At 42.3% G+C, this 25,826-nt stretch overlaps 2 protein-coding genes across 4 annotated transcripts in view; both read left to right on the top strand.

The window, feature by feature from the left end:
* The window catches only part of ZBTB1 (zinc finger and BTB domain containing 1), a 77,471-nt gene extending 68,835 nt beyond the window's left edge, over positions 1–8,636 (top strand). The window contains exons 5-6 of the transcript XR_014694087.1: positions 5,994–6,106; positions 8,296–8,636. The gene's annotated coding sequence lies outside the window, so the exon portion shown is untranslated. The remainder of the gene's footprint in view (positions 1–5,993; positions 6,107–8,295) is intronic.
* A 2,941-nt stretch (positions 8,637–11,577) lies between these two features.
* Positions 11,578–25,826, top strand: part of BRF1 (BRF1 general transcription factor IIIB subunit) — a gene marked incomplete at its 5' end in the record, with an annotated part of 169,169 nt that continues 154,920 nt past the window's right edge. The window contains 3 exons of one of the 3 annotated variants that reach the window (XM_084522789.1): positions 11,627–11,764; positions 22,037–22,190; positions 24,197–24,277. Coding sequence is in view for 1 of the 3 variants with exons in the window: in XM_084522788.1 (XP_084378914.1) it covers positions 11,578–11,764; positions 24,197–24,277 (268 nt within the window). Of the gene's footprint in view, positions 11,765–12,888; positions 12,953–22,036; positions 22,191–24,196; positions 24,278–25,826 lie in introns of those variants that run through there. The other 2 variants (XM_084522790.1, XM_084522788.1) reach the window with 2 other exon arrangements.

The raw sequence follows: 25,826 nt of genomic DNA, 5'->3' as shown, positions 1-25,826 counted from the left end.
GTATTCATATCTCCCTTTTACAGCTAAAGAACTTGGGCCCAGCAATATCTGGTGTGTAGCCCAAGGCCATAAAGAAAGTCTGTGTCAGAACCTGCAATTATATCCAGTTTTCTGATTCTCATACCCTTCTCTTAGGCATTAGAGTACCTATAATGGCTCTCTTCTACACTGCTCCTTGCACATACTAATGAACGTTTTCTTATTCTATATTTAATGATTTCTTAAAAACATGCTTTCTCTTTACTAAAGCAATGGAGGCATATACTTCTGCTGACAATTAGCTTCTTCAGCTCATGGATCAGCAAAGTTAATTGCTGAATTGTCCTTAATTCCCGAAACCAGTGCTGAGACAAGTCCATTCACATAGCGTTTATCTACTGATGCATTGGAATTGTGAGCATAAAATCCAGACTTCTTACATCAGTTCAAACATACCAGACATTCTCTAGTTCAGTTTTGGGAAAAAGCTGTCATGTTGCTTACGGAGCAACAGTGAATTTTATACATATGACTTACACTCTGGTTTTAGCGTAGGAATATCTGAAGCATGTATCAGTGAGTCATTTGTTAAAGTATTGAATCCTGAAGCAAGGGAATCATTTTGCTGATTGTGTTTCTGTGCTTTCTAGTATGTGTCATGGAAAACATTGGCTATCATGCCAGACTTTGCCTCAGAGGAAGGTCATATTCCTTTAGCACCTCTTGATTAACACAATACTTGAAACTCCCTTCCCTACTTTTAATTAGTAAGCATGATTGAAACCTCTGTGGGTATTTCTAATAGCTGCAGGAATGCTGAGATAGGGGATATTTACCTGTTCTGGCCTGCTGGGGTGGAAGAACCCAGAAGAAGTCATTTGTTTACATTAAATTTCCAGTTCTGGTGAAATTTGCCCAAGAAGACTCCACAGCTGTAGGGTGCTATATCTGCTAACGTGCTGAGAAGTGCTGTAATGATCTTCCAGATCTTCAGAACTGGCTGATTTTTGTCACTTGAATCTTTCAGGCACCTCCTGTAGTACAGAAATAATGCAAAGCCTCATGCACCCTGGAGGAAATGTCGGCTAAGTGGGATTATGTGACAGTGAAGGGCCAAAATAGTAGAGCTGTGGGTGGTGGGAGCTCTGATGAGCCATGGTCCTATGGCAAACAACAGGCTGAAAGTATATATGAGCTACTCTGTGAAATTGTGTGGAGATGTCACCTCCCGAGCCTGGCTTTCTCTCTGAGATGTGGCAGGGCAGAGGTAGTCTGGTGCAGAAGGGCAGTCAGGCAGAAGGAAAGCAACCATGGAGCAGTACCATGGGTATGTCTGCTATGAGCCTGTCTGCAGAAGAGCTTAGCTGAGAAGATCTCACCCTCAAATCATGAGATGTGATGGATGGAACTGGGCAGATGAAGAATGAAAGAGCCATTGGGTGAGCTGGACCATGGCATCCCAGCCACGTCCTTTTGCTCAGCCTGAGGATGCTGCAGGGAGCAAGCAGTGTCCCATCATGTCAATAAAGGAAAGCAAGAGTTCTGTTGGTGTAGCAACTGTACAACTGAAGGCAGTTACATCAGCTCTGTCCCAATTACCTAGCAAGTCGTAGCAGAAACTCAGGATTTCAGCAATGCTGTTCAAGGTTCACAGGCTTTTCTAGAGGACTGTCAACACTGTCCAGTGCTGTTTGCTTTACAACTGAGTAAAAAATGGTGTGGAGGATACTACATTGGTAGGGTAGGATTTTATTTCATCTGTGTTGTGATTTCACAGCTCAAGCTCTTTGTGTGACTATTGGGCAATTTCCCCCATTATTCCTATAAGTTAATTGCAGGAATTTCTCTTTGAACAAACAAACAGACAAAAACAAAGCAGCACAACAACCATTTGGTTTTGTTATTCAAATGAAAAATTATATCGGGATGCATGCATTTATTGAATTAGAACATTTATTAGTTGCTCATTTATTCCTTTAACTCTGACAGGAAATTTTCTCTTTCTGATCTTTCCCAGCATGATTCTGTCTGGGAAAGCTGATAATATCTCACTTTTTAGCTGCTATTTCTCATCTTGCTTTTGGCAGACACGATGGTTGCAAATGAAAGGTGACCACGGAGGGAGTGGCTAAGAGGTCATTGCTGTATGGGCTGGTAATTATTAGTCACAATATATATTGGGAAAGGCTCTTCGTACTTCATAATTTTATATGTCACAAAAATAGTTTGTTTTTGCTCTGAGCCTGATAAATTGCTGTTTCAGCTGGATAACTGTTGCAGCTTGTTTGATTACAAAATCTTTGGTCATCTGGATAGTATTTCTGTAGCACGGGTGAGAAGTCATGGTAGTAGCTCCAAAGCTTTATTAGGAAGAAAGTTCTACTGTTGCTGTTTAGCGTGGGATAGGCTATGAAGAAGAAGACAGGATATGTTAGAAATGCCAACAGTATAACTGATTTCTTTTTTTTTTTTTTTGACATTCTTTCTACTCATATCATAAAGAGAGCTCCTTTCATTAGGGGCTCTCTCTATATAAATTATCATGGGTGAAAAATGTATGGGAATGTCTTTCTTCTAATTTTCCCTTCCAAAGAAAATCATATATTAATTAAGCTTAACATTTTCTGAAATGCTGCATGCATATGGGTGTGGGATTGAGCATGCAAAGGGCACTCCGAAATGCTTCTCATGCTGCTATTAATAAAGAAACCTTACTGACAACATGCATTGACAACGTTGTTGTCTACTGTACTCGTTTAAAAAATAATAGTTTTGTGAATTTCTCAGCAATATGGTACAAACATAACTCATGCAAAGAACAGTGGTTCAAAAAGGGACTGAAAACCTCATTGTTTAGTGGAATACATAATCTGCTGACAGCTCTGTTCAATTTGGGCTTCAGACTGTAAACTCCTAGCTCAGGTTTTTTATAATCTTGGTGTGAGCTGACTGATTGAAGAACGGACAATGGAAGGGCAAGCCAAGGGCTCCAGATCTTACTGGCATATTGTTATATCACATTCTCAATTTCAATTTGCTGTACAAAATGCATGTTTATCCCATGAGCTTGGGAAGAAGAGCTCAGAATTGAGATTTTATTGGTGACAGTTGCTAGTGTGAATTGGTAGCACCTGGAAACTAGGAGATGTGCTAAGAGATGTGAAGAGATGTAGGCTAAGAGATGTGAACCAGTGATTCCTCCCAGGGTGGTGCTAGTTCCCAGAACTGCCCCTCAGGCAGACTCTGTGCCATAGCTGCCAATGCCCTTCTAAGAGGATGTGCTGAAAAATGCAGAAGCAAGAGATCACCCTTTGAATAAAGCAGAGATTGGCACTGCCATGGTTATGGTGTTCCCCCTCTGTACTACTGACTTTGACAGTTTTCTGAAGAAATGGCAAGATATACTGCTTTGGGAACCATCCCGTCCTGATTCTGGAGGTGCAAAAAGTATTTCCTGCCTTTGGGTGAGAGCAGAGAAGAAAAGGTATAGCTAGCACTGCACTAGAATTTTTCTCAGAAACTATTTTTTTTGATCAAAAAAAAAAAAAAAAAAAAAGATGCACTGTGATAAAAACTGAAGTTAAATGTCTCATTTTGAAAATTGTGGCAGTTTTTTTTTTTTTTTTTTTTATATATACTCTCTCTTTGAAAGTTTCACATTTTAAAAAAGCGTATATATATATTTAACATAGGCTAACTGAAATTATTGGCAAGAAATAGTTTGATTTACTCCAAACATTTTTTATGGTGCCCTTTGCAAAATGTTAGGTCATCTAATTTATTCATCTAATTCAAACTGGGAAATCTGCCAAATTCTTGAAAATTCTCCAGAGACAGGAAAGGATTATACTGTGGCTTCTCTAAGCTCTAGCGTTGTCTTTATTTAGCCCACTCATAGCTTTAGACATTGGGCAACAACTACAAGTACTGACGGATGGTTTCTTTAGCCCTGGGTTAGCTCTGGCCTATTTGAGGGACTGGTAATCTCTCCTCAGAAAAGCAAGTAATGACACACAGCTCACTGAAAGCAGAATTCTTTGGGTTGTAAAAGACATCCAGCAGGAGAGAGCTGCCCTTGCCCATAGGTCAACAAATACTTATCCAAGCTGCTTGCTATTTTATACCTTTTCCTGATTCTAGTGGGCTGTTTGAAGGAGGATGCTGTTCCTTGCCCTGTTCCCTTTCCCTCAGAGGCAGAGGCTTATGTGTGACAGCAGCAATGCTCTCTATTCTCTCTGCAAGTTTCTCTGTGAAGGGGGTCCCTGACAGCCAGAGGAGTTGTGACATTACCGTACATACATGTACTCCTTCCAATCTATGTTGAAACACACATTTCATGGTCTTAAAGGACAGTTGACTGGCATATTCTGCTTTTCTGCTAGCACAGCTATTTAGACTATGGCAGACTCCTGCCTATGAAATGCCAACACAGAGAGTGTGGATTATTAATACCACCTGGTGACCTCAGGATTTTTAACATCCAGCTCTAATGTAGCTAGCTAACCCCTGTTCAAGAGGTTGTTTCTTCTTACAATCCTACGTGTGACTTGTTAGGTATCATTTCTAAATCATGGAATCATTTTGGCTGGATAAGATCTCTAAAATCATCAAGTCCAACCATTAATGATCAACAGTATCTTAGGCACTTCACAGGCATAGTTTATAGCCTATTTTTTTTAACTGCATTGAATTTACTTCAACGCTAAGCAGATAGTCCACTACTGTGTAGCTGCTTTTCCAAATCTATTCTTCAAAATGAAAGGAAACTCATCTTATTTTTGATGTGCTTCTACAGTTTCCCACACACTGGTCTGAAGGTCTGGGCTGTAATTCCAAACTTAAAAAAAAAAAAAAAAAAAAAAAAAGGAAACTATCAATAAGACACGTGGCTTGTGCCTGCATTTGAATGTGTAAAACCATCTGGTGTAATATACCTGTTTGGTTTTGTTTGTTTGTTTGTTTGTTTTTTCCTTTTAAGTGAATATTAACATTGAGTGAAAGCCTCACTTTCAGTCTATATAGAAAATGTATTTGCACCAAAATAGCCCCTCATGAAGTATGCACACAGCAATGGCACTTACATGTATAACCAGGCATTTCCTCATTTCAGTTTGATTTCTAGGTATGCAGGCAGTTGCTTAAATAGGGAATTAGCTGACTGGAAGTGTTCTCTGATGGTGAGTGAGGATTTCATGAACATTTGAACAAACCAGATGCAGAATACCACAGCTGCAGATAAGCAGAGTTGTATTTTTCACAGGAATATTATTCTGCACTTGCAACCTGAGGTGATGGAGGCCTTCAGTTATTCAGTGCAGAATATAACCAATGCTATCAACAGCAATATTATGTCAACAGCATCCTGGCTTGTATCAGAAACAGCGTGGTCAGCATGACTAGGGAAGTGATTGTCCCTCTGTACGTAGCTCTGGTGAGGCTGCACTTCGAACACTATGTTCAGTTTTGGGCTCTTCACTACAAGAAGGCATCAAGGCCCTGGAGTGTGTCCAAAGAAGGGCAATGAAGCTGGTGAAGGGCCCAGAGAACTAGTCTTATGAGGAGTGGCTAAAGGAGCTGGGGTTGTTTAGCCTGGAGAAAAGAAGACTCAGGGGAGACCTCATTGTACTTTACAATTATCTTAAAGGAAGTTCTTGCGAGGTGGGGATTGGGCTCTTCTCCCAAGCATGAAGTGATGAGGGGAAATGTCCTTAAGTTGTGCCAAGGGAGGTTTGCACTGGATATTAGGAGAAATTTCTTTACTGAAAGGATTGTGAAGCACTGGAACAGGCTGCCCAAGGAAGTGGTTGAGTCATCATCCCTGGAGGTCTTCAAGAAATGTGTAGATGTAGAACTTAGTGGCATGGTTTAGTGGTAGATTCGTCAGTGCTAGGTTAAAGGCTGGACTAGATGATCTTGGAGGCCTCATCCAACCTGAACAATTCTATGATTCTGTGCTTCCTTAAAAATGGTTTCCTCTTAAGTGACTGCCTTGAACAGATTTTATTTTTTTCCAGACTGCTGCTGATCAGCATTGCAATTTTCTGGAGGAAGAGTTGCTCTTGTGAAGTGATCCTGACTGAGAGAAGCTGTAAAACAGGAGTATAAAATCCTGAATGGCATGAAGAAGGTAAGAAGGGAGCAATTATTCATCACTCGTTATAGCCCAAGAACTAAACATTATCAACTGAAATGTTTAGTCCGTTTTAAAATTTTTTCACTTGCTAACCAACTAAGCTGTGATAAACCCTAAACCACCGGATGTTGTGGATGTTGAATGTGTACACAGTTCAAAAACTGATTAAACAAGCAGATAAAAAGTCTCCTGCTGTGTATTAACCTTCAGCTGATGAAGTTCTGAAGCTGCAGATTGCTGGAAACTGTGAGGACATATGTGTTTGTTCCTTGCTTTATTTACATCCTTCCTAAAAGCATTCAGTTATTAGATGTATATCTTCAAGTAGTGTGTGTGCAGGGGGGATTTTAGGAATAGAAGAGCTAGACAGCAGTATTGCACACAGCTTCCTACAATTAGCTGATGAGAGGCTTCCCAAACTGGTGGTTGCTTTGGGACCTTTGTACTTAGTAACTTTCCATCTGCTGATTTCTCTGTGGATTTTCTAAGATGCAGCATTTGAGCTTTCTCCTCACATACTAAGAATTGTGCAAGGCACAGATCCTGGAACGGCAGCTGTGAGAGCCGTTTGGTCTCTCTGCCACTTACCTAGGAAATAAGGCTCAGTTGCAAAGTGCTGTCGCTGAACAGCAAAGACGTGATTGCACAGAGATAAATTCAAGTGTTTGCTAATCTGCTTTGCCACCTGATTTAACAGATGCCAAGAACTTTACTTCTCAGAATGTTTTTCCCAAAGCTTTTTTAATTTACCCTTTATTGATAAACGTCACGAAAACAATGTCAGGAAATAATTAGAAAAGACGCAGGAAAAAAAAAAAAAAAGGAAAAAGGAAAACAGATGGAAAATCAGTCTAACCCGGGGAGCATTGCAGCTCCTCGACCATTTCATTTTCCTTGGGTGCCCCCTCGTGTCCATCACTAGTATAGCCAAATGCATTTGGCCTGGCACAGACAGAAAAAGAAGCATCCAGCTGCTATCACTATCCTTATAAGGTTAATCCATTTCGAAATCCTTTGTTCCCCCTCTATCTAGTTTCCATATGACTTCAGCTCCAAAGAATCTGTGTGCAAATTTGCAGGTTGAATGCATCATTTATTTTGGCTTATTTTGGACAGTCCAGAACCAAAGAAGGTTTCCTCTGTGTTTTGCCCCCACCCCTGTTGTGGGCACATCCCAAACTTATCGTGAGAGTTCAGCCAGACTCTTAGGCCAGATTTTAAGGTGCATGATCACAGCTGAAATCCCAGTCTGCTGTGGATACTCACATACTCACAGCAGCTGATCAAGTCAAGGGATTAAACTCTGTGCCTCGAACTTTAACCAAAAATATTTCCCACGCACTTGGGTGCTCGTGGTTGGGAGGCTCAGTACGCAGAAGGTTCAGCAATGATGACAAGGCACAGAGTCCATGTTTTTTTTCTCATATGGTACGTAAGAATCTGCTTCAATTTAGTTTATTTATAGAAGAAGACTTGTTCCTTGTGAAAGTGCAGTGAGTGATGTGTCATCACCTTGCTCTAGCATAGTCCCCGCTGTGCTGTTCAGCATTAGCAGAGTGGAATTCCCTTGCACTCCTGCCTGTTTTTGTACAGCCCATTTGCATTCTTCCTACTGTTGTATGAGCAGTAGGAAAAAAAAAAAAACTATATTTTTCAAGCAAGTGAGAATAGTTCCTTTCTTTAAAACCCAAACATAACCCCAGGGCGGGGGGGGGGGCTTGGGGTTATATTCGGGGTTCCTGCAGACACAGCAGGAAGGAAATCGGTCAGTCTGGGCTAACAGACATCCTGATCACCATTTTTTATTATTTAGAGTGAAAATAAGAGGTATGAAATATGAGGGTAGGTAAAATGGAAAGCAGGTTCTTTTCTCCTCTTGACCAAAAGGGGAAAATGGTGCAGATACTGGGGTTCTGTCAACACAAATTTTTAATCTGTCAGTTCTAACTCCAATTCCAGCTTGAGATGGTTTACTAATAGGTTATTATGCTATCCTAAGTGAACTGAGTAAATGGTCAAAAAGGGTTTAGTTAATACTCTTGCAAGCAGAAAGGACAAAGATCTTACAGTGGTAACGAATGACTTTTGTATAAGAAAGCTTTTCATGAGCAGGAGGCAAAGGACACATTTCCTTATTCAGTATCACATTAAATAACCTTTTTTTTTTTTTTTTGGCACATCAGCTGTATGTGATACTCTCACTGGGGCCCTCTGCTGGTCACATTCAAAACGAAAAACTCAAAACGCTCCAAACTTCTTTGGGACTCCCAGGAAAGACTGGTAACACTTAAACAGCTAAAACACCACTAATTTTGGAATGGGGATGCAAAATTTAATTCCTCATGGATCATAAATACATCAGCCTCTACTTAAGTGCGTTAAGAATAAACTTTTTTAGGGAAAAGTATTTCATAACTGTTTGCTGCAGGGTTTCTTGTGTTGGTGCTGATCTCTGTCATAGAACTGTATGATGAATGATCTGGTTTCGCAGTTGTCAATTAAAATGTTCTGATACTGCAGAGACTTTTCTGACTGAGAAAAAATATTCTTCTTTTTTTTTTTTTTCATGGGGCTTTCTCCTCCTATAAATAACAAAAATATTTGTTCAGGAATTGCATCAGGAATATCATTTTCCTCTGACATTATCTACATGGTGTATAATTTTGTGAGATTTCTGCATTAATGGACTTGTGTATTTCTAATGCCAACAGCTCAAAGTATACAAAAATCCTGCTGTGGTATCTATTATGCTCAGTTTTGGTCCATGGAATGCCACACTAGTTCATGACATACGGGCTGCATGATAAAGCAGACAATAACCTTGGCTGAAAGTGTATTTGTTGGGTTCAGGAACGAATAACCAAAACAGTTACAATGCACTAGACTTAAATGCTATGGTACCTTAGGCAAAACTCAAAGTACCTACCTGAAACCGATTCATTATGCCCCATAAACAGAATCACAGAATCACAGAATCACAGAATTTTCTAGGTTGGAAGAGACCTCAAGGTCATCGAGTCCAACCTCCAACCTAACGCTAACAGCCCTCCACTAAACCATATCCCTAAGCTCTACATCTAAGCGTCTTTTGAAGACTTCCAGGGATGGTGACTCCACCACTTCCCTGGGCAGCCTGTTCCAATGCCTCACAACCCTTTCTGTAAAGAAGTTCTTCCTAACATCTAACCTAAAACTCCCCTGGCTCAACTTAAGCCCATTCCCCCTCGTCCTGTCACCAGGCACGTGGGAGAACAGGCCAACCCCCACCTCTCTACAGCCTCCTTTAAGGTATCTGTAAAGAGCAATAAGGTCGCCCCTGAGCCTCCTCTTCTCCAGGCTGAACAAGCCCAGCTCCCTCAGCCGCTCCTCGTAGGACTTGTTCTCCAGGCCCCTCACCAGCTTCGTCGCCCTTCTCTGCACCCGCTCAAGCACCTCCATGTCCTTCTTGTAGCGAGGGGCCCAAAACTGAACACAGTACTCGAGGTGCGGCCTCACCAGAGCTGAGTACAGGGGGACGATCACCTCCCTAGCCCTGCTGGTCACGCTGTTCCTAATACAAGCCAGGATGCCGTTGGCCTTTTTGGCCACCTGAGCACACTGCTGGCTCATATTCAGCCGACTGTCCACCATCACTCCCAGGTCCTTCTCTGCCTGGCAGCTTTCCAACCATTCCTCTCCCAGCCTGTAGCTCTGCTTGGGGTTATTGCGCCCCAGGTGCAGGACCCGGCACTTGGCCTTGTTAAACTTCATGCAGTTGACCTCAGCCCATCGGTCCAGCCTATCCAGATCCTCCTGCAGAGCTTTCCTACCCTCAAGCAGATCGACACACGCACCTAACTTGGTGTCATCTGCGAACTTACTGAGGGTGCACTCGATGCCCTCGTCCAGATCATCGATGAAGATATTAAAGAGGACCGGCCCCAGCACCGAGCCCTGGGGGACGCCACTAGTGACTGGCCTCCAACTGGACTTGGCTCCATTCACCACGACTCTTTGGGCCCGGCTATCCAGCCAGTTTCTAACCCAACGAAGCGTGCGCCAGTCCAAGCCAAGAGCAGCCAGTTTCTTGAGGAGAATGCTGTGGGAGACGGTGTCAAAAGCCTTGCTGAAGTCAAGGTAGACCACATCCACAGCCTTTCCCTCATCCACCCAGCGCGTCACTCTGTCATAGAAGGAGATCAGGTTCGTCAGGCATGACCTGCCTTTCATAAAGCCATGCTGACTGGGCCTGATCGCCTGCTTCCCCTTCAAGTGCTGCATGATGACTCTCAGGAGGATCTGCTCCATGAGCTTTCCTGGCACTGAGGTCAAACTGACAGGCCTGTAGTTTCCTGGGTCTGCCCTCCGGCCCTTCTTGTAGATGGGCGTCACGTTTGCTAGCCGCCAGTCGATTGGGACCTCCCCCGATAGCCAGGACTGTTGATAAATGATGGACAACATTTTTACCTATTTATTATCATAGAATGGTTGAACAGATTTGATTGATGCATAATTTTTGAAGAATAACAGATGCGCTATTTTGAAATAAGAGTTTTGTAGCTCCAATTTTATCTTCAGGGGAACACAAATTGGCATACAGATGAGAAAATGAGGCCCACACTTTTCTCTGCCGCATATTTTTACACAACTTTTAGTTACTGATGGCGTATACACACCTTTTAATTATTATAGGCTTGATAGCATGTCAAGAATAACAGAGAGCAGTCAGGCATGGGAACGGGTTGCCCAGGGAGGTGGTGGAGTCAGTGTCCCTGGGGTGTTGAAGGAAAGGTTGGATGTGGTGCTTAGGGACATGGGTTAGTGGATGACATTGGTGCTAGGGGGATGGTTGGACCAGATGATCTTGGAGGTCTTTTCCAACCTTAATAATTCTAGATTGTATGATTCTATACCACTTGCTATCCAAAGTGCAAATTTCCTTGTTTAGTGATACTCTTTTCCCTTGAAATGAAACCACCCGAATAGGAAGGACAAAGACTGGTAGAGAGGAAGCATTTTATTGTACAGAAACCACATCATGAACTGATTAACAACTTAAATAAGCTTAGATAAGTAGCCTATGATGAAATGAACGAAACCTGGGGAAACTTGAGTGAATTTTCATACAGCCTGCGACCTCTCACTTTCCCGCAGCTCAACACGAAAAGCTGACGGGCTGGCTTCACAGAACACTGAATACATTTGAGACACGCATTTATAACAGCCCTATCGGCGACAATCCCCACAAACACCCGTGTGGTGACTCCGCTGAGGCCCTTCAGGTACCGCCCCGCCGCCATTTCCTCGCCCCCCCGCCCCGAGGGGCGCGGCCATGTCTCGCGAGAACCGGCGAGGGGGCGGCCGCCGCCGCGCTCCTCCCCGTGCCGGTACCGGCGAGCGAGGCCTGAGCGGGGCCGGGCCGGGCCGGGCCGTGCCGGGCGGTGTCAGTCGGGGGGTGGCGGGGCTGAGGTGAGGGGGGTGCCGCGATGCCGGGCGGGCGGGTGTGCGCCGCTTGCGGCTGCTCGGAGATCGAGGTGGACTCGGCTCGCGGGGACGCGGTGTGCACGGGCTGCGGCTCGGTGCTGGAGGACAACATCATCGTCTCCGAGGTGCAGTTCGTGGAGAACAGCGGCGGCGGCTCCTCCGCCGTGGGGCAGTTCGTGTCGCTGGACGGTGAGCGGGGGGCGAGGAGGGGACGGGGCGGGGGGGGTGGCAGTGGTGTGGGGGTGAGGGTGCTGTGGGTTTTGGGGGCAGCACGTGGAGAAAAGAGCTCTGCAAAGCACGGGGGGGGATGTGGGAGAGGGGCAGTGCCTGCTGTGTGGGGTGGGGGACAGGGCTATGGGGTGGGTGGGGAAAGGTGCTGTGGGAGGTGGGGAAATGATTCGTGTGTGGCAGGGATAAGTGCATGAGGGGCTGGAGCTGTGTGTGGGGTGGGCTGGGTGTGCGAGGGAAGGTGTCCAGTGGAAGGGGTGACTGTATGGGGAGCTGTGAAATAATTTGGGGTGGGAGGTGGGACAGTTAGGTGGCTGGTGGGCAGAGGGAGTGGAGATGATGTGGAGGCAAAAAGAGGCTGGAAACAACGGGTGAAGGGGCTCATTCTGTAAATAGGGGGGTTGGGGTGTAGCCCTGGAGGATAAGGATGTATGCATGGCACAGGGCTGCATGCAGAGGACAGGGTGGTTGGAAGAGGAGAGGAGGAAAATAGCTGTGGGGAATAGGTATAGGGAGAAAGAAAAAGCAAGAAACATTGGAAGGAGCCTTGTGGAGGAGCTTAGTAGGGAAAGAAGGGGCCTGAAGTGTTTTATGGTCTGTGGGGAAGAAAGAGTCAGTGTGATGGAAAGGCCAGCACTGCATGGTGGAGTTTGGGGGTTTGTAGTGTAGGGTTCCTCTAGATGTCTGGTGCCATTGCCAACTTCCATCTCAGGGCGCTGGCATTACATTTCCTCATAAGCTCCTGACTAACTCACGTATCCTGCGCTTTTTCTTGTGGTGATGTGGGGACTCCATTTTTACGGACTTGTACTGCTTTTTACCTCCCACCCAAAATTATGCAGGACAGATGGCGTGCAAGCTAAAACTCATTTTGGAAGCCCTGAAAAAATATCAGGAGAGAAAGAGAGAACTGCACCGTCCTGAGGTACTTTCCTCTTTGGACTGAGCTGCACAGCAGTTTCTGAAGTTCCTTTAAGGGACGTTTTGTGCAAGTGCTGGGATGCTGTAATTGGCTTCTCTTTTTAATGGACAATGCAGTAATGAATTTTCAATAGGCAGTTCCTTGGTCTCGTGTAAATAGTTACCTATTACACATCACACTGAAGAATAACTCTAGCACCCGGGAAGACATAAGCACTGTGAAGATAGGTGGGTGTGTAAAAGTGAAAAGCTAATTGGGGTGTGTATTGTAGCTTTATCTGGCTGGCACAAGGTGTGGTTTCAGGAGCTTCACTGCATGCTGATACTGTCATCTTCCAGCACTTAAGTCCCCGTGTGCATTAATGTTTGCATTTTGGTGAAATTGTTTGTGAAAATAACAGAACATGACTTTGAAACCAGTGCTTCTTGTAGATTTGCAAAGTTAATGTGAGGATGAGTGAGGGGCCCTATTTCACACAGTAAATGTTTTAAGGGAATTTGGGTATGATAATTTATATAGGTACAATTTGTTATGCTCCAAGACAAATGCTTCTGTTATGTCATGGATATTTTTTTCCTTGATTTTAAACTGAGGAATACAAGCTAATCTGAAAAGATGTATTTGAGCTGTAGTAACAGTGTCTTTGTGATGTATGCTTGTCTATTATGCTAGTATGACATTGATTTAAGTACTTGGGAATGGGGATGAAACTCGTTTCCTATATAAGGAAGACAGAATTCATCCTTCTCTGAGTGTTGTCCTGTCTGGGTAATTTGCAGTGGAATGTACATTTCTTTTAATGTGTTTGCTTAAAACAAGGTTTTCTGGTAAGCTGTAGCTTTCAGTGATTCTTCTGATTATATAAACAGGATTCAATCAAAGTTACCTGTTTTTAACTTATTTTCTCATCATCTCTGTAGGCTTTTTAGCGCTGTGGCTCTGAGGGATCCCCAGTATAAGAAATGCCTTGGGCTAAGTTTCCTTCGACTGCAGTCTGGTGTTCGTGGGCAGCCCCACAGTGTGGAGTGTTGCAGTGTTAGAGGTGCCTGGGCTACCATTTTTGAGACCCTGACTTCTGATCAGTAGAGGTGGGCGACTCGGAGACCATTGCCTAGGTTTTGCCAGGTGTGAGGGCTGTCAGGTTGTCTGGTGCAGAGCTGGGATTCGAGTGGGTCTCTTTTGTCTGAGGAGTTTGGATTTCCTGGTTGTGCAACAAATCTTGTGAGATTCCCAAGCCCCTCCAGGCTCCATAAGAGCTCCCATTTGTGTGCTAATATATGTAGAATAGCTATAGATGCCTTTATTCATTATTTATTTTCATATTCATAAAAAAGAAGGAGGAAATGGAAAGCACTGAGATACTGTTATTGACTTCTCTTTGGTACATCTGGCAAAACCTTTTATTTTGCCAAGCTGCGTGTTAAAGATTCAGAAACTTGCATTTGTTTGCTGAAAGAGGGAAGAGTCCTGTGCTTCTCAGCATTGATGCAAAACGGCCTGTCTGCCTCCTGCCAAGTCCTTGACAGTAAGCCCAGCAACCGACACCTGGGAAATCCCTTCTTTTGTCCTGTAAGGGTTGGAGGAAGGTGTGAGATCAGTTACGTTTCCACAGGCAGTACTGAAATTTGGATGTCGGTGTGCCTAGCATAGGAAGCTGATGCCTCTCACAGAGGGTTGGTATTGCCAGTACTTTCCAATGCCCGTGTGTGTGTCTGTTTCATTGTTCAGACAGTTTTAACAACTGAGCATGGGTGTGCTGAGAAAATGAGGGGATTTGAGTGAAAGATCTTGGTTCGCTACTAAAGGGAAGTTTTGAAAAAATGCAGGCTAGTTGGGCAAAGGGACAGAAATGGGCAAAAGGACAGAAACAGTGAAAGACAGAACAGGTGGATGTACAGGTAAATATGGGGGAAGAATGGTTTATGGCAAGGTGAAGTCATGCCTAGCAGATTTTTTTAGAGCTTTCTAAAAAAGTCAGTAAGTATGTAGACAAAGAAGATTGTTGGATTTGCAAAAGGAGGTCAGCGAGATCCTTCACCAGAAGCTAAAGAGTCTGAGCTGTCATGGATAAGAGAAAGTCATTACAGAGAAACTACTTAAATACTACGTAATGTAGGGTATAACTAAATAATAGTAATTCTCATGGGGGAGGTGGCAGTGAAGTTCCACAGACATTCGGGCTGTCTGATAACGTGGAAAACAAGTGAATGTTGTGTTAATGAGACTTGCTGACAACACTAAATTATTTGGGATAGTAAAAACTGTACAATAACCAGTTGCTAGTAGTAGTCTGGGTAGTAGGATAGCACATGGGGTTAAGAGTTGTGTGAGAGTGAGGATTGTTCCTTTCCTCCATGTGTGAGATGGTGGAATTTGGACCAGTCGTTGTAACTTTAGAAAGAGGTCCTTTAGGGTTTCAATGGGTAACTATAAAAATATTTAGCTCAATGTTCATTCAAGTTACAAAACAAATAAATAAAATACGGTATGGCTAAGGTAACGTTAGAAGTTTTCAGGAAAAGGCTATAACAGTGCAAGTCACTGTTCTGTATCCACAGCCCTGTCTGCAACTTAAATACTGCGTGCATTTCTGGTCTGTTCCTCTGTTTTTCTCTCCATCTTCAAGAAAATGTCTAGTAGAGCTAGAAAAGAGAGAGGGAGACAAGGTGATCAAGAGGAGCGTTTCTCCTCTTGAGAAATGACTGAATACACTCAGCCTCTTCAGACTAAGAAAGAGGTGATTGAATGGGAACATGATGGAGGTCTGAAATTGCGTACAATATCCTGGTTTCAATGAGCAATTGTTCAGTATCACATAATGCAAAAACGGGGGAGCACGAAGAAAGGTAGCAGGTAGCTTTTAAAGGTAGCAAGTAGGATGTTCAGAAGCATCACGAGTGGTGGTTGTTCTTTTATTTTTGTCTTTTCTTTTTTTCTCTCCCAGAAAAAAAACAAGCCAAGCCCCTATTTCATTAAATTGTGAGTCTTAAGTGGTGGGTGTTAAAAGTTCACACGGGTTCAGAAAGGACTGAACAAACAGGACAAAAATGTGGCGTGGCCATTAAGAATAAGATACAGTTTCTGGCTCAGGAAATCCATCTGCCTTAGATCTCTAGAATCAGGGCGATTGCAGGAGTGCTGTATCATGAAAAGGCAACATGACGAGCTTTGCTCTTATGCTTTGTGCTTGTAGGTATGTTTGTTAATGGCCATTACCTTTCAGAGGCAGGATACTGGACTAAGACCTTTGGTCTGACTTGGTGCAGCAGTGCTGAGTCTACAGAGGAAGGTTGTGTCTTTTTTTTTTTTTTTTTTTTTTTTTTTCTCTGAGCTCTACCCAGATGCTTTTGAGGGTTTTGACTGTCCTGTTAAAACTGGTCTAAGAATCTGAGGGCAATAGTTTTTCATTATAAACATCAGGTGTCCCTCAGTATCAATACTGTTTTCTTTCAGCTTTTGTTTGGGGAAGTGATAACTGTCAACATCAGAGAATTTTTGTTATCGGTATGTTATCTCTTGAAAGCGTTTCACAAAAAGATCAGAATACTTAGTTAGAAGTTGATAGTAGAAATATTTATGACTATGAGAGAGTCTTATTATTAGGTGTCCAGATATCCAGACTGCAAGACAAAAGCTTATTTAGAGTGAGGTTTATCAAGTTCCATATGCCATCCTTTGTAATTGGGATCATGAATTTTTCCCTGATGATAGTTGGGGGCATTTAAAATGAGGTATTGTACATTTATAGATACACAAAGAGGGTGCTAGGCCATGTCAGTCCTGGTGAGACACCCTTTGGAGAGGGGCATGACCTGCCTGTCTCATCAAGACACCAATGCTCTTCATGGCCATGATCTTGATGGAAGAGGAAAATGTGGTTGCAAGTTAGCCTAATCCCACAATTCTTATTACTGCTGCCCAACAGGGAGTGGTGAGTCTTGTGAAGCACCCACCCCTTGGTGGGTGGTGGGCTGGTAAGTCCCTTCAGTGTGAAGGATGCCATCTTCATGCCCTATGAGGGGGCTGATGTGTATCTGTCCATTCTCTGGTGGGAAAGTCCTCCAAGCACGAGCTAGTGAAAGCTTTGGTAAGCCCCATGCTGTTCCAGTTAACTGCACTTTTAAATTCTGTTGCAAGTGGTCACAACCAGGTAAGAACCTAGCCTCAACACTTAATCCTGGCCATGTTATTCTCTCAATGCTTGTGAAGACCATGCATAAGAGTGTCATTCTTGAACTTTATTAAACTGATTCAAAAGTCTGCAAGTAATAGTGGAAGAGAGTTGTCATGTACATTTGAACTCCAAGGAACTCTTACTTTTCCTACAAGAATCTAGTTTTGAAGAATAACAGTTCAGTTTATAACTGATAGCAAGTTCAGACTCTCACAAAATCATCCAAAGAGGTTGCTGTTTGTGTCTTTGCACCAATTTGCAAAGTGTTTGAATTAAAATTCCTCATTTTCCTAATTGAAGTTAATGTAATCTGATTTTTTCTTTGTACTCAAGTTCTTAACAGACTCCTAATAGTCATAATATTTGAATGCACCTTGATACTGAAGTACAGTGATGCAGGGTCTGGGAATGAGCTACATTTCCACCTCCTCATTATCCTGTAATTGTACACTGGAAAAAGGAGCTCTGCTGAGCCCTCCTCAGCATAGATTTTACAGTCACTGCTTTTGTAGAAAGGCAAATTTAGTTGTATGCCGCATCTGAAAGCAGCGAATCCTCTGATCACTCTTGTACTGTGTCTGTACAGGAGTACCCAGTCTTGTGGTACTTGTTGGGAGAAACGGCTTTCTCAAGTATTTTCCCTGAGGCTGACAGGAAAAATAAGTACGAAAGCGAAGATAGTGTGGAGAGGAAAGCTCAACGTGGAGCAGACTTTGATAGTCCAGATCTCTTCAGATTTTCTCTAAAGAAGCTGAGAAAATGGAAGTCTAAGGCTTCAACCTGACACTAATCAAAGGAGAAGAAAACAGCTCCGTGCTGATGCTCAAGCAGTGCAGCAGCGAGCTGGAAGACATAACTGAAACAAATCAGCGTTGGAAGATAGCAGTGCAAGGCACACTGAGCTTGTGATCCTGAAAGGCACTGTGCTTGGGGAAGCTGAGCTTTAAGTTTCAGAAATGGTCCTTAAACACGTGGTAATTAATTGAGAGAAATAGCATCTGATAAGCTTCGTAGGAGTAACCTGCACGGAGATGCCTGATGCCCTGGGCTGGGGCTGCCCCCAGCCTCCTACAAAGTTTGTGGTCGTATCTGTAGTAAAAAATTAATATTATTTTTGCATAAACTTTTGACTAGCTCTTACTCAGCATTGTCTTCCCTAACCAGCTGCGTAGCTTTACAAAACGTAGAGAAACTTCATAGAGACCTCTACCTCAGTTTGTATTAAATTAAAGATCTTGTCTTTGCTTTACCTTGGTCATTTAACGTTAGATGCAGTCAAGAAGGTTAGTGTGGAGTTAAGTGAAAAGGGGACTTTGTTGCTCAGATATTGGTGGCTGCTATAAAAAAGAAGTCCCTGGTACGTAATTGAGGTGGTGGTGTTTCTGATTTATTTTTTTTTTATGCTGTCCATCTCTTTTCAAGTTGGCTAGTTCATAGCAGCATGAAAGGAAATCGTACATCCATTTAGACACAGTCATTCTGGTGATGAAACTGCGGAATGGAGAAGACAAGCTAGTGGAACCAAGATCACTTCCCAACTCCAGATAAGACCTACAGGATATTTTACCATCAAATGCATGTTGTGGAAAGCCTCGATAGGAGGGTTATGGAATGATTGTGGGCTGGTCACCAAAATAGGATTCTTGCCCCAGAGGACTTAGCTTGTATTTGGGATCTGAGATGTGTGTACATCACCAGCATCTCCATGTGAGGTTGAACAGCATGACTGTCCTGAAATAGGTTTATTTGCAATTTCTATTGGTTTGGTGACTTCTGATTAAAAATGTGATCAACTAAATTACAACTGTGTACCTTTCTCTGAATGCCAGCTTGACATTTGTTGTTTGAGATGTACAATAATGGTGCGAATTAAAATCTTGTTCTTATGTAGTAACTAAGCCAGGAGGCTTTAGGAGGGTCGCAGCTGTATAGGCATGGTCACAGAAATGGGAGGTTGCAAGGGGCACTGACAACATTAGTCCAAGTTCGGCACTGAATCAGGATCAAGTAAAGCTCATGGCTCTTGTGCAGCATACATATGTAAGATTCTCCATCTGCAAATGTACATAAGATTGCAAAATACCAAATTAAGGCTGATAGGATGAATGTCACTTGTAGGAAGTTATCTGCTTGCTTTTGCTCATAAGGTGAAACGCAAATTGTGAACCAGTAGCCCTGAACGCACCAGCAAGCATTTGTTAAAACTCCTAGAACAGGAGGTTCCACAACTTTAAGTAGTCTGTTTCAAGTATTAGAATATCAAGGGGAAGTTCTGCTAATCCAAATCTTTGCTTGCAAGTATATTATAAGCAACTTACTGCAGTGACCCATTTGTGGTGTCATAAATGCTGAATGTGTGTTCTCACTCTGGAGCGTCCCTTGGCAAATTTAACGTAGGCTACCCTTTTGTAAAGCTATGGTATGCTCAATTTTTCAGCTGTGCATGTGGAAGCTTAGTGTAGAGTTTTGTATTTACTACTTTATCCTTAAAAACTACTTTGTTCCTAGATCTGAGAGTGTGAGCAATATTGACCCCAAGTGCAGTACGTGACTGCAGTTTGACTTGATCAAAGTATTAGAGTCTTCTGGGGTTTGTGGAAATGAAGTATGTTGAACAGTGGAAAGCTATGGTCAGCAAAAAGAAAAGAAGAGAGGGACTAGATACAGGGAGGAGAATGCTTTCATAATACTTAAGCTAAGCTTATTAACTATTTATCTTCTATGCCTTTTTTTCCCCTCTAGAACTTGAAAGTAAGTACTGACAGAGTGGGACACTTGGTAAAGATGATGATTTCTGTATTCCTATCAGATTATTTGTTTTTGAGTGGTGACTTGTATACAATAAAGGATTATTATGTATTTTTCAGTCTTACAGAAGTGGTAGAAGTAGGGGTTTTACTTTTAAGTGGTAGCTTTTAATGGGTTTCCATGTAGGATGTATTGATAGACAAAGTCCTGGCATAAAATATTTTTTACAGTGCAGCCTTGAACAGTTCTGAAATGGATTCCAGCAGTAATGCACATACTAAACTTGAAACTCTGTGAACTGAAAATAAAAATATCAGCAAAATGCCTCTTATTTGTGGTCTGGATTTCTAGAGATGACAAATTCATGGTTAGTGTTAAATTAAGTAAAGTGGTCATGATGTAACTTGCAAAACAGAAGAAATTATTGGTATATTGGATTTGCAGACCTTTTGGTGAAGTTTTGAAGAGTATATATGCGTTTCACTTTGTGCTAGGTTTTCACTTTTCTGATTACAAAACTAATCCTGTTGGGAAGGAAGAGGCGAAACTTGCATCTGCTTCATGCATAAAATAATGACTGCAGGTTTGTGACTTGAGCGGAATCACTTTTTGCTTCTCTTCTGAAATCCTCAAGGTGGCAATCTTGCATCAGAGCTGAGCATAGGATTTTTTCCTACACTGAATGTTTTCTGTGCTGTCCTTGTGATGGCAACAAGCGCTTGCTTTCAGTGCTGCAGAGTATGCTGCTGTCGGTTGGGTAGATGCTGAGCGTTGCACGTAGCTTGGACGCAGACTGACTTTCAGAGACTTGTGCAGTCTTAAACTTGGGTGTGGTGGACACAACGGTATGTTTATCTCCCTGGTTGGTAGTTATGAAAATAAGCACATAGAAAACTAGCTATGGGTGGACTAGATTAAAAGTTTCGTCCGTATAAATTTATTCAGCAGTAGTGTTTGCGCTGGCTGTGGTGCATGCATGCAGGTTTGTTAACTTCCCTTTAAAAATGGCTGAGAAAAGAAGTCTACTGATTTTAGTTGTTTTTTTATGCTCGGAAGACTTTAATTACATCATTTTACTACTGTAGGCATGAATTGTAACGGGACATTGACCTACTCTCCTTTTGACTTTTGTGGTCTGACTTTAATAGGAAGCTCGTTAAGTTTTATGATAGATTACCTAGCCCATCCTGACTATGAAACAGTTGGTGGGGTGCAGTTTGCATTATTTACTGATTTTTATGATGGGTCTATAAATACGTCGGTTTAAACTGAAGCCTTTTCTCCTATCATGTGCAGAAGAAAGGGCTGGAGTTCTCCAGATTTAATTCACAGGGAAGGGTTTTGGTAGCCCTGGTCCTGTCGAACAGCAGATACACTTCAGTTCCACTTGAAGCAGCTTCATTCCTGGTCTTCACGTGCTCGTTCATTTAGAGGAAACAAAATCCACGTCACTGGGAGTGGTGCTGTTTCTTCTCCAGGTGTTGAACCTGAAGCTCAGAAATAGCCAAGGTGGCAGGGTCTGAGGGGAGCTGTGGGGCTGGGGTTGGAAGGGGCCCTTCAAGGTCATCCAGTCCAAACCCCCTGCCCTGGGCGTGGGGTTAGGAGCTGGGTCTGGGCCTGTGGAAGCTTTGCCCAGGTATCATCACATTTCCAGGTGTATGACCTCCATCAGCTTTGCTTATCCTCATTTTGTGTCCCCAGGCACTGCATCCTGCCGAGATGACCCCAAAAATTTGAGTAGCTCCTCTTGAGCTGCCTAGCACATCTCTCCACGCCTTCTGTTGTCCAAAGACTTGATGTTTTTTTAGGTCCCATCCAACTGAAGCCTTCCAGTTCGAAACTTCAAAAGTATCCAAAGCTAACAGGAAGGGGGGAGAGAGGAGGCTTCAGTGAAGCAAAGCTTGAGGATCTGAGTTGTTTTCTAAAAATAACCAGTAGATGACAAGGTGCCCTGGGAGGCACCACCTCTCTGAGGAGGGTATTTGAGTTGGCTGCGGGAAGTGTTAGTGTTCACGTTGAGGAGTTGGCAGGCAGCGCTCGCAGACACTAAATACTTCTCGGATGTATTCCTTTTCCTCCGTCTCGAAAGCTGAATGTGAAAAACCAAAAGCCTGTTTAATTCATTTCTGAAGTTGTAGAGGAAAAATAGAAAAGGTCAAGAAATGTAAAAACTTCAGTGAAGCTGGAATGTTAATTCAGTTGTGCCTGGCAATCGCTGCTCCCTGCCTTTGTACTTTTTAAATGACTAGCTTTGTAGGGTTTTTTGGTCTTTAAACGAATTTGATGATTTCACAGATTTTTTAAAAAAATCTTTTTTTTATAGTTTCTCTTTTTAATACCCAGCTGTACAGTTGTATTAATGAGTGTGCTTTGCATTCCCCTTGTAAAGATTAAAGCTGAGGGTGAGACTTCATAGTCCGTGGAAACGTCAGTTTGCAGCTCTGAGCGTGCGTGCCCCCAGCAGAGCAGCTTTCTGTCAGCTTGCAAAGCCAAATGCCAGCTCCAGCTGAGAAATGGACGCAGCAATTCTGCTGGCAGAGTTTGTAAGTTAAGTTTGTTGTTAATAGTATTGTTATCACCGCTGTCTGATTGTTTGAGTGCAGGCTTTTTATTGGTAACACAGAGACCTATTAAAGAGCGATGTAGCTCTTTTGACAGTCATGGTCTGATAGAGTTGAGTGTTTTCATGTCTTCAAAGAGCAAGAGGACTGGAAAAGCATCGTGGAGCTGTGAGGCAGCTGCTATGTGAGCCTGCTACCCCCAGCACGCCCTGCTGCTCCTTCCCAATCCTGCCCCGTGTCTCTGCTGCTGTGCCCTCTCCTGCTGGAAGTCAGACAAGGGAGATGGCCTGTGGTAAAGCAAACCTTGAAATAAGAAAAATGGGAGAGTAGGAAAGAGAATTTCTGGAGGTACATTTGCTGCTGAGGAAAACATGCATAAAACTTCGTCACGATTCACGTATTTTTGTGGGGTAAGCCATTCTTACTAGTTGTACACCAAAACCAGCATGAGCACTGGGATAATTTGGTAGTCTCTGTTTTGCCTGATCTGTTTGTTTTGGTACATGTAAGAATAGAAAGGAGATGTTGCTGACTATAACAGGCAAAATACAGGGTTGGGAGGCTTACCTCTGTATTCAGCGTGGAGGTCACTATTGACTATTTTTATCTCTAATTAGGATGTTGAGGTACTTAAGCTTTGGGGCATTTATGTGAGAGCTTCTGATTATTGTTTGTTGAAAGGATCTGTTAATGAAGTGAAGGTGAACTTGGTTTCTGTTGTGGATAGTGCTGGAAACCTAATTGAAAGGTTGCCTGGAAAAGTAAGCTCGGAAGACTTGTAGGCAATTCTACCAGCATATTAGCTGTTCTGTTCTTTCTCAACAAGATATTTATTAAATACAGCTAGGAGAGACTAGCTAAGGAAGTCTAATAAAAGTTCAGGCCGTCATTTCTCATGGTTTGGACTTCCTATGGAAGTGTCTTACATAGGTGTGTAGTGGAAATGCCCTGAATTGCTTTCCAGTGGTACTCCATGCCTTTGTGTATGTCTGTCCCAAAGCCACTGCAGTTTGCTGCAGAGAGCAGGTGTAAGATGAGAAAACACAGCGACAAGAACCTGAGTAAAACTGCAGGCATGGCAGGAAACAAGATGACTTTGCTTCTTGTTCTGAAGAGCAGACTAAAGTCCAGTTACTAGCAAATTTCTTGTTTTCAGTCCTGTGCAATTTAGCTTTTTGGTCACGCTGTTAAGCTGATAGATTCTAATATCCTGCTTGGAGTGGCCTGATTATTTTTTAAAAACTTCCTGCTTTAGTAAGAGACTATTTCTGTCCTTAGTAGTTTTAATTCCCTGCTCTGGAAGATTCGTTTGCATGAGCAGCTCCATTGACTCCCAGAGGACTCCGCATTCAGACTCCTCAGCATTGGCACAGACGCATAAACCAGCCTCTAGTTGATGTTAATTTACAACACAGACTTATTTTAGTCTCCAGCCTTTCAGGGTGTAAACATAGCAGTTCCAGACTTGTAGTTTTTGTAGCCAAAGTTTCGCTCTGTGTGTCTGATGTTAAACCAAAGTTATTATAAAGTGTGTATTACGTCTGTAGTAGCCAACACAAGTCATTATTGAATGCTAACTATGGTTTTATGTTCTGTAGTGCCAGTGATTAGCTAGTAAAATTCAGTATTGAATAGTCTTCAGACAAAAAATATAAGAATTTTTCACATTTTACTTTGAGCAGTGTTTCATGATACTGATTTTTGTTTTCTGCCCAAAATAAGGGATGTGACATTTTTGTGCTTTATTTGGAGCTGAGTTTAGGGGGACTTGCAGAGTTTTGTATGTACAGTGGTATCCTGAGGAGGAAATAAATGACACATGGTTTGCATTCTGTCTTAAGTCCTTCGAGCACTCTACAGTATCCTTTTTAATGTAATTTGGCATGTTGTAAATTATACAGATACCAAGTTCAGTGGCTCATTAAGTTTTCTTTCAATGTTTTTATTCAGGTATTGTATTTGACATATTTTATTTCCTTCCCTAATAGGTGCAGGCAAAACACCGACCTTAGGAGGAGGATTCCATGCCAACCTGGGAAAGGAGTCACGAGCACAAACTCTACAGAATGGTATCCACAAGCTTTAATCTTATTGATGTGACTTTTTTTTTTTAATTAACATAATTGATTTGCTATTAATTTGTAGTTTTGAATGTGACCTCAAAACCTTGGCAGGCCCCTTGCTAGTCACTAGACAAGTCTGCCAAGTGCTGATTTTTCCTTTGCTCTCATTTGGTTGTTGTACCTGATTTATGAGGTCAGGTAGATGGCTGACAAAGGGTAATGGCACCGTACAGTACTGTTGGAGTTTAAAAGGGCTTTTTCAAGGTTGATGTGCCAATTGCACACTTTTGTTATCTGTTAACCTACTTCAGCTTTTTATTTCATCAGTTTTCAGCATTCTTGGAGTGTTTTTAATGCATGTTTATTTTAAATTATAATTGTTGAAATGCTTTTGTTTTTATACAGTATAAAAGTAAAGATAACACACATTATGCACGCTTCATAGTAATCACATGCTTAATATGTGACTGAACAGAGAAGAGAAAAGTAGAAAGAAGATTTTAGTGTTCGGAGAATGTTTAAGGAAATGGTCTGGTTACATGCTATCCATTTTAATTGAGTTCTTCCTAAAGTACAGTCCTTAAAGAGAATGAATAAAAACAGCTTTTATTCCAGAAACCTAATGTTCTTCCAGTTTCAATTGCTGTTGCTCATATCAATGGACAGGAGTTGTCATTTTTCAGCTAATTAATACTCACGTCTCGTGACTCCTGGAGATGACAGCTGATGGACTGCCATATCAAAGGCTCAGAAGCTGACGTGTAATTAACCAAGAGCATTAGATGGGTTTCACTGATATGATGCTTGTTTTGGGGGGTATTTTAAACAAAGGTATTTTCCTCAGTTCAGATCTTAGATAAACAATTAAAACACAGAGAATCTTGGCTGGTATTGTATCTGCATTGATATTGAAAGGATCAGATTGATCTGTTACATCTGCATACGTATAGAAAGGGTAAGATTGATCTGTGCTATTGAAACATACCCAGATTCCTTTGCTCAGCAGTATTTGGCTGATTTATGTACAGATTATTTTACTGGGCTGTTTGTACCAAACAGTGTCAGGCCCTGCTTATTTGACAGAGTAAAGCTTGCAGTTTGTGAGCAGGTCTCATAAGACAGTAACTTTGGATGTGACACTGAATTTTGAAAATTTCTGTACAAACTGTTCTAGTGGAATAAAACCACTAGAATACCATTTACAGCTGGTGAAGTTTGTCATTGGATGAAGTTATTCTAATCATAGCTGTAATTTTGCATAGGTATTTAAAAAAAATCTGCTTGTTGTGAATAGGGACTGCTCAGTTACTTCAGTATAATTGTAGAAAAAATAAACTGAGGGGAGAAAGTGCACTCTTTTTTGTTCAAAAACATGTTTTGGTAACTGAAATTAAACACAGCCTAGGATTGTTCTGGAATATAGACGTGACTTCTTTCCTGACTGAATGTTTGCTGGGGAAGGTCTGAGCATCTTTCATCCCAACAGCTTTTGTGTGTACTGGACTTGTCAGAACACCCTAATCATTTACTTGGCTAAAGTCTAACAGCATCATAG

This window comes from Aythya ferina, assembly GCF_964211825.1.
Source record: "Aythya ferina genome assembly, chromosome: 5".
NCBI classification, from domain to species: domain Eukaryota; kingdom Metazoa; phylum Chordata; class Aves; order Anseriformes; family Anatidae; genus Aythya; species Aythya ferina.
This window is presented reverse-complemented; position numbering and strand designations above follow the sequence as displayed.